We start from the raw sequence: 8,360 nt of genomic DNA, 5'->3' as shown, positions 1-8,360 counted from the left end.
CTTTTAAAATGGGCTCCAATAAACAATATAAAAATGACACCAATGAATGGCTATGATTGAAAATAATTAATAAACACACACACACACATATAAACACAAAATAAAGTAATGAAACTAACCGGTTGAATCCATATTATTGAAATTATAGACGTATATATCAACGTAATTTTTTATTTTTTAAAAGTCACAAAGTGGTTTGGATAAGATGAAAAGTTGTATTTAAACACCATAAAGTGGCCGTATGAATGAGTCTTAAGTTAGGGAAGATGTCTTTAATAATTCAATTTAATAAGGTAGGCTGCTATATATAACGATATTTCTAGTGGGAAAATGTGCTACTAATGTATAGCTTTTATGGGGTTAAGATTTGGGGACATATTTTTATTTATTTATTTTTTAACTAAGCACAGAGGATTTAGAAACCAAAAAACAAGGTACATACTTTTTTTAGAAAAAAAAAAAAAAATCATATATAAGGGCTAGCGTGCTACCAAAATTATGCTGCTAGGCTTTCTGGTGTTATTATCAAATGACTTCAAGACCTTTTACAGTTTTTTTTCCTTTTTTTTTTTTTTTTTTTCTCATAAGTAGAAAGTTAAAAGATTGAGTAGTAGTAGTAGTAGTAGTAGTAAGTAGTAGTAGTAGGATCATAATGCATGTGTTATAGATGTGTAGTGTGAATGGGAAAGGTATATATGGTCGGGTAGGTTAAGGAATAAGGATGGGTCGCCTATCCATTAAACAACTAACCCCCACGAAGCCACTGATGCGGTCTTAGATCCAACTACTCGGTTTCCTTCACTTCTAATTAACTATCTTATCCTTTGTCTTCTTGTACTAATTAATAATATAATGGGTGTTATGTTAAACTGGTTACTTATTCTATAAAAATTTAATTACCTATTTTCAGTTACACCAATAAGAAGGAAACTGACATTACCCAAAAAAAAAAAAAAAAAAACAGAAAGAAACTGATGGAGGCAAAAAAAAGAAAGAAAGAAAGTGAAACGAGACAACAAAAAATTGACCAGTCGTAGCCATGACGGTGACATTTATACACTGGTTTGTTACTTTCTCAAATGTCTTGGATTTCCGTACAGATACTAAAATCCAGTTGTGCATTTTTTTTTTTTTTTGGTTGCTAAAAATCCAGTTGTGCATGTTATGTGGGCCCATCATACATCAAACTCATTTAATTTGTAGATTATATTTATCGGGATCCTAAGGTTCGAATTAAATTTTTTTTTTGTTTTTTTTTTCTAAACTAGATTGTAGAATGATTTTTTTTTTTTTTCAATATTCCATGACTATTTGGGGGGATAAAATATGAGTATTATGATAGATATTGTAATGTTATGGTATAAACATTGAGAAGGTTAGGCTTTAGGTTACCTAAAAAGTAAATTTTTTTTTTTTTTTGAAAATATTATTTGTGGCATTCGGGTGTGCAAGTGAAGTTGTTATTGATAATGGCTATATAATAATAATAATAATAATAATAATAATAATAATAGGTTCCACTTTGCATACAAAAATCAGAATTGAGAAGGGAGAAGAAAAAAACAAGAAAACTTAAAGGCAGGCAGCAGGAGCAGCAGAGGAAAAAGAAAAGAAAAACCGGACCGGTGGTCAACCACGTCCCGCCAAACACTTGTTCCCCCCACGGACACATCCAACGGAGGAAGACCCAAGCGCAGCTCTCTTACGCGCCACTCGGGAGCTCAAGAGTCTAATCCCTTCCCGCCCAACTCAGATTGCCAGCCAATAGGTGGGACCCAAATCAATGTGGGGCCAGGCCCGTGGGGTTGGCAGGCTTTCACTTTTTTACTATTTCCTGCTCCCTCTCTAGTCTGTAGCCTTTTTATTTTTTATTTTTTATTTTTTTATAATTTTTTGGTAGAGATGGAACGAGTAATGATGATGCGAAGGAAAATAAATACAATTCAAGCTGTTGGGACAGCAGACAGAGAGGGCAGGGGGACACAAGGCTTTTCTTTTCTTTTCTTTCCTTTAGAAAAAGCATATACCAGACCAAACCAAACCAAACCATCCTCCTAGAGATTCTTCTCCTTCTTCTGCTTCTCCTCCTGGTTTCTCTTCTGTTTTTAACTTCTTCTCTTATCACATATTGCTACCCGACTGCAGGAACAATCATCTCCGGCCATGGACCGCCATTAGCATATATTTCTACTTTTTGGTATGACTGTGATCTGCAACTTTAATTGCCCATCCTTTGCTGCATTATTTTCTTCAAAAGTTTTAAGCTTTTGGGAGCATCATACTGGCTTTCTTCCTTAGCTATGCTAAACACGCGTCTCAATATATCTTCTACTTCCCTTTTCTTACTTCTTTCTGCAATTTGGAGTGCTGGGTTTTCCTTACTTTTTGCATGTGATCGTCTGTGTTTTATGCTTTCATGAATTAACATAAATTTGTGAGGTTCGTTTATCACTTTAACAGGTTTCTCTGTTCATTTTTATTTTTAAAGAGATTTTATAATGTGGGTTTGTTTTTTGGAATGTAGTAGAGCAAGTTGTTAGTCGATCCTTCCGCTTAGAAGCAGGAAAATATAAGTGAGGGTTGTGAACTTTATCCCTTCTTTTTTTAATTTAGATTAACAACTTATAGTTTCTTAAGTAATTTTGGACTGTGTTTTAATTTTTCCCCATTGAGGTGTGGATGAGTATCTATCAGCGGATGCGTATACTTTTTATAGAATATGATTTTGCCTTAGTTTAAATTGTGATTTGAAAATGTAATATCTTGTTACCCATTTAAGAGATATCATGTTTGGTTATCTTGAAGGGTATGACCATTATTATTTGTTTGTGCTTCTGATAAACAGAAAATATTATCTCAGTGTCTCTCCCAATGACGAAAGTAAGTCCTGAAGTTGAAGAAAATATGCAGATGGAGGCAATTCTGCCAGTCTCTGTTGATGTGAGTTTTGCTTCCAACCGGTTTCCCAAGTATAAACTAGGTGCTGATAGTCAGATCCTGGAAGAGTCAAAAGAGGACAATGATGGTCCCTCCTTAAAGGAGGTTGTGGAACGGGAAACTTCCCAGCTGTCGGAGCAGCACAAGCGTCTGTCAGTTCGCGACCTTGCCAGTAAATTTGACAAAAACTTGGCTGCTGCTGCTAAGTTGTCCGAAGAGGTTCCAAACTTCTTCTTTGTTATTTATCTACGAATTGTATTATTTGCTCCTTATAGAGAAATAATTCTAACATTCAATGTGTCACTGGTCCAATTTTCTTGTAATTCAGGCAAAGCTTAGGGAAGTGGCATCTTTAGAGGGACATGTTCTTCTTAAGAAGCTCAGAGATGCATTGGAACATTTGAGAGGCCGTTTGTCCGGACGAAATAAAGAGGACGTGGAGAAGGCTATCTCTATGGTTAGTTTTGCAGGATTGTTATCTTTTTAGTTGATTTTTGATTTGGCATGCCTAACTCAAATGTAATCTTTCCCTTGGTTGGTGGAAATGATTTGGCAGGTGCATTTTCAATTTAGAAATATGAAATGTTTCAATATTACGTACCTTGGTCCCTATAGTTTTTTAAAAGCATTACATTGTGTTTTCTTGCAAGTTGGGGTCTTAGGATGGGTGAGCTGGATACAGTTAGTTTTAACTTTCTGCACCATCTCTTCTTAAGACTTTGAACTTGTGGAAACAATGGGTGAGCTGCAAATTCTACACACTATCTTTTTCAATTATATCATCCTTTGAAAAAAATTAAATGAACGACTGGAACCTAAAATTATTAAGGATAATGCTTTGCTGGGTGTTTCGTTTTTGTTTCTAGGGATATCTCTAACTTGCTTTTTCTTTTATAGATATAAACATTTCTCTAACAAAATGTTATAGATGTGAGCTTAAAGTTCATTAAAGTATTGTCCATATCATGCAGGTGGAAGCTTTAGCAGTTAAGTTGACTCAAAAGGAGGGAGAATTGATTCAAGAGAAGTTTGAAGTGAAAAAGTTAGCGAACTTTCTCAAACAGGTAATTCATGGGCTCTTAAATTGCAGATAGATCCTTTTGTCCATTCCTTCATTATTATCAACATCAATCTGAATGGTTCTGAAAATGAGAGGATCAAAAATTCAAAATACTCGGTGAAAATTTGAGTGTAGAATTTTGCAATTAGGCGTGCAGAGTTTTGCATGTTAAACCTCTTTTCCTTTATGCAATCTCATACCTGCACTTCTTCTCAAATTGGCATCACTCTCTATCTACAGGCTTCTGAAGATGCTAAAAAATTGGTGAACCAAGAGAAATCTTTTGCTTGTGCTGAAATAGAGAGTGCAAGGGCAGTAGTTCAAAGATTTGGTGAGGCACTTGAGGAACAAGAAAGAGTTTCCCAAGCTTCTAAGAAGCAGGTTCCTATAATTCTGTTTTTCTCCTCTTACTTTTGAGTAGTACATAAAAAATATTTACTTCTTTGTTTTTTCTTTTTTGGGGTAAAATGCAAAATATTTACTTGTGTGTATTATACGTAAACGAATTTGTGTATTAGTTTATGCTTCTTCATAATCTGATTCATCTGGTTATTGTAGTACTCTCCTTGTATCATCATCATAAATAGAAAATGGAGAATCTTGAGAGTTGAATTGTCTATATTGAGATATGTTAGCAAACTTTTTGTCATTTTAGTATTTGGCTATTGTATTGTACTCAAGTCTCTATGATGTCAGGACGTGGAGGAATTAATAGAGGAGGTTCAAGAGGCTAGAAGAATTAAGTTGTTGCATCAGCCAAGCAAGGTGCAATTTCTGTGTTGTTAAGAGGTGTTTGCTTATACTTCTTTAGAATTAATAGTAACCATGATAAATTAACCTTCTCTATCATCGCATTGTAGGTGATAGAAATGGAGCATGAGCTCCGTGCACTACGAACTCAAATTAGAGAGAAATGTTTATCTTCAGTTAAGCTTCAGAAAGAGGTGTGTGTAGCATTCAAAGATCTTCTGCTTCTTTTTAAGTAAACCTGAGGAGATTTCTATTTTTGGTATTATATTACCTTTTATGTTAGATGAATCAATAGACTCTTTTATTGGCATGGCAATCAGTTTTACTTCTAGTATATGATTCTGGTGTGGTGAACTTGAATAAAGTTGGACTTCTAAACTGTACCAAATAGTCTTGGTCAAGGCTTTATATGCGTTGTTCTGATTCTCTTTAATCTTGCCAGCTGGAATTAAGCAAGTTGGCTGAGGAGAACAAATTCAGCTTGTACACTTTAAATGGTTCTGAAACTTTAGGTTCATATCTACGAATCCAACCTTGCTCAGATAAGGTTCCACCACTTTCAAAATGTTTGATTCAGTGGTATCGCGTCTCATTAGAGTGCAGCAGGAATGAAGTTATTTCAGGTATGCACCTGATCAATGTTGTTTAATTTCCCAGCTCAAAGAACATGATGTTTTTGTAACATATTCAGCTTATCTTGCACCTTATTCTTGTTCTCTTTGTAAAATCAAAGCTTGTGGTAATTTATGCAAAACACTGCTGGTATCTCATTATCATTTCTTCATCACCAGATTGCCTTTTCTTTTTCTATATTTACATATTACTTCTGTCAAACAGCTTTATTTACTTCATCCTATTATTTGTTTTTTCATGAATTATTGGAACGGTTTCTACTTCCTCAGGTGCTGACAAGTCAGTTTATGCACCTGAACCTTTTGATGTTGGTCGAATCTTACAAGCAGACATTGTTTCAAATGGCAATAAAATCTCAGTGATTACTTCTGGTCCTATTGATCCTGGTTGGTTTTTCTCAGAGTTTTTGGTGTTTCCTTTCTATATTCTGTTTCCTCATGTACTGATTCATGTTGCCATTCGCACAGACTATGCTCATGCTTATAGTATAGCTTTTTTATTTTATTTTTTTTGAACATTATCAGTGCTGAGATGACTGAAAAATGCTGATTATGTTGCTTTTAACAGCTGTAGGACTTGGAAGCTATGTTGACACGCTTTTGAGAAAATCTAACTCTGAATTTAATGTAAGATCCTGCATTGTTCTTGTCACTTCTGATTTTGTTTACTTGGTGGCTATAGTTTTTGCAATTGTAAGTTTATAATGTACATATGCCTAAAGAGTAAAAAGAATAAAAGGAGGCAGATGGTTAAATTGATGCCGAATATAGTTACCCTAGAGCAATCAGTTTTGGTATCTAGAAGACTAGAACCAATTATTTATGACAAAATATTGAGGAGAGGAAGAGGCTCAACTTAGGGTTTAGGTAGGATGGATGAGGGAAGACTGCATGTGGAGTTTTATTATAAAACAGCTATGAAGTTAAAGGAAAGTTTTATAGGAATACTACGATCCTAGCTAAGTTTGTGGTATGGAGTTTTGGGTGGTAAAGAAAAAAAAGTTAGTGGGTAAAGTGAGTAGCTGAAACACAAGTATTAACATATTGTCTTAATAGTAGAAATGATTACCAATACTTAGAAAATGAGGATATTCAAGAAAAAGTAGGAGTGAATTGAAAGGTGAATTTGAGATGCTTCGGTCCTGTGTGTTGAAGACCTGAGGATGCACAAGATTGAAATACATCTTACTGGTAAAAAGGCAATCAAAGTAAACACAGAAGACAAGATGACACTTTTTTAACCACTGGTTGGTAATGTGTGAAGGTGATAGATATACCATATGGGGCTAAAGTGATACAGAATTAATAAATAAGTATCCTATAATTGCTAGTCAGCTTGAATGTTAGGAAACAAGGAAAAATACAAAAGCAAATACTGTGAATGCTATGGATGATCCTGATGTATATATAAATAGTAGTTCATTGTTTATTTTTAGATTCTAGTTGGAATGAATATCATGCAGTTTTCAACAAATTGAAGTTTATGAGTATTATGGATGGACTCTTTTGTACAGGATTTTATTATCAAATTTTGAAATTTGACGTTTTGTAGGTAGTTATTTCCCAAGTGAATGGACAAGATCATTCATCGCATTCTGTTCATGTATTTCATGTGGGAAAGACGAGAATGAAGCTTTGTAGAGGATGGATTACAAAGGCTAGAGAAATTTATTCTTCCTCAATGCAGGTACTTGTGATGGCCTATACTCTAATAGTTTTTGTATCCAAAATTTCTTGCGTCCATATGGTTGGAAATTTCTCTTTTCCTTTCCTGTTAATTCCCTTTTTTTCTCAGGGGAAAATATTTTCTCTTAACTGTATCAATGCAATGAAGCATCGCTTGGGAGAAATACTAAACTGTCAGCACTTAATCAATAATACAACATGAAGATTTAACTGATCATTACATGTTTTTAACAGTTGTGCGGATTTAGAGGTGATGGTAATACAGCAGCAAAGACATTGTTTTGGCAAGCAAGAAAGGGGCTCTCATTTGTATTAACATTTGAATCTGAGCGAGACAGGAATGCCGCCGTTATGCTTGCTAGGAAATACGCTCATGATTGCAATGTAAGCTTATTTTGTTCACTTATCAACTCTATCAACTCCATCCTAAGTTAGATATAGCTGATGTGGGAAGGTCTTTTAGGAAGCTTGATGTGAAAAAATGTTATAAAACTTTCAATGTTCAGAAGAAGTGCTTTAATATTAGCTCGATGAGTAAGGTGTTTTCTGTTGTTGGCCACATATATTAGGCTTCTTTTTATTTTCAAATTTAGATTTTGGGTGAATGAGCCAATTCAATTAAGATGTATTGTTCTTCGTTAGAAGATGATCTGCTTGTATGTTGTTGCTGTTTTATGATTCCCACCAAAAAAGAAGTTTGAAAAAGAGAACATTTTAATGGACATTGGCAGGTGATGCTTGCTGGACCAGATGATCAAGTATAGAAGAAGTAAAGCTAACTGACTGAGTTTTTACAGAGAAAAAGTGGGAGTAAAAATGAGGTTTTTGTAGTGTGAGTAATATGTATGTTTGATTTTGTGTGTGTCAAAAGTGTTATGAGAGGGAGAAAGTGTTTGTTATAGTGATTGGGTTTTTCCACTAATCTGGGTTGCATTGTTTTTAGGCATTGTTTTTGTTTGCCTAATCATATATATATATATATATATATATATTTTTTTTTTGTTAACAAGATATGTTGATTTATGATTAATTGGTTCTTTCTTTGTGGCTGATTTGCGATCTCTTTTTTCTTTCTTTGCTAATATTTGGACCTCTCTCTCTAACAAACTGTAAGCATTAATATTTAATGAAACTGCCCCATACCTCTTTATTTACACTCTCGTACTTTGTTATTATATTATGAATATGGCCTCAAAGCTGTGAAACATGGACAACAACATTCAAAATAGATAATAATAATAATAATAATAATAATAATTATATTTGGATCACAGCACTCGGCCGATAAATCTACA

At 34.2% G+C, this 8,360-nt stretch overlaps 1 protein-coding gene across 2 annotated transcripts; it reads left to right on the top strand.

Annotated features, from left to right (window-relative positions):
- Positions 1 to 1,949: 1,949 nt before the first annotated feature.
- LOC107431523 (stomatal closure-related actin-binding protein 3) lies at positions 1,950 to 8,115 on the top strand. 2 transcript variants are annotated; one of them, XM_016042464.4, is made up of 13 exons: positions 1,950 to 2,197; positions 2,861 to 3,156; positions 3,266 to 3,394; positions 3,909 to 4,001; positions 4,238 to 4,378; positions 4,694 to 4,762; positions 4,858 to 4,941; positions 5,190 to 5,370; positions 5,650 to 5,766; positions 5,948 to 6,006; positions 6,932 to 7,066; positions 7,300 to 7,449; positions 7,797 to 8,115. In XM_016042464.4, the coding sequence occupies exons 2-13, from the start codon at positions 2,872 to 2,874 to the stop codon at positions 7,827 to 7,829; spliced, it is 1,476 nt and encodes a 491-aa protein (XP_015897950.3). In that variant the 5' UTR covers positions 1,950 to 2,197; positions 2,861 to 2,871; the 3' UTR covers positions 7,830 to 8,115. The 2 variants fall into 2 exon arrangements, with proteins under 2 accessions (XP_015897950.3, XP_015897948.3); XM_016042462.4 differs by having other exon boundaries at positions 1,951 to 2,197; positions 2,846 to 3,156.
- Positions 8,116 to 8,360: the final 245 nt, after the last annotated feature.

This window comes from Ziziphus jujuba, chromosome 11 (genome assembly GCF_031755915.1).
Source record: "Ziziphus jujuba cultivar Dongzao chromosome 11, ASM3175591v1".
Lineage (NCBI taxonomy): Eukaryota > Viridiplantae > Streptophyta > Magnoliopsida > Rosales > Rhamnaceae > Ziziphus > Ziziphus jujuba.
This window is presented reverse-complemented; position numbering and strand designations above follow the sequence as displayed.

What these genes read in the sequence shown, in the direction of transcription:
- LOC107431523 (XM_016042464.4), top strand. Translation starts at nt 2,872, where the DNA reads ATGACGAAAGTAAGTCCTGAAGTTGAAGAAAATATGCAGATGGAGGCA. An exon ending in TTCTGGTCCTATTGATCCTG is followed by an intron (nt 5,767 to 5,947) that starts GTTGGTTTTTCT and finishes TGCTTTTAACAG; the next exon opens with CTGTAGGACTTGGAAGCTAT. An exon ending in AATACGCTCATGATTGCAAT is followed by an intron (nt 7,450 to 7,796) that starts GTAAGCTTATTT and finishes GGACATTGGCAG; the next exon opens with GTGATGCTTGCTGGACCAGA.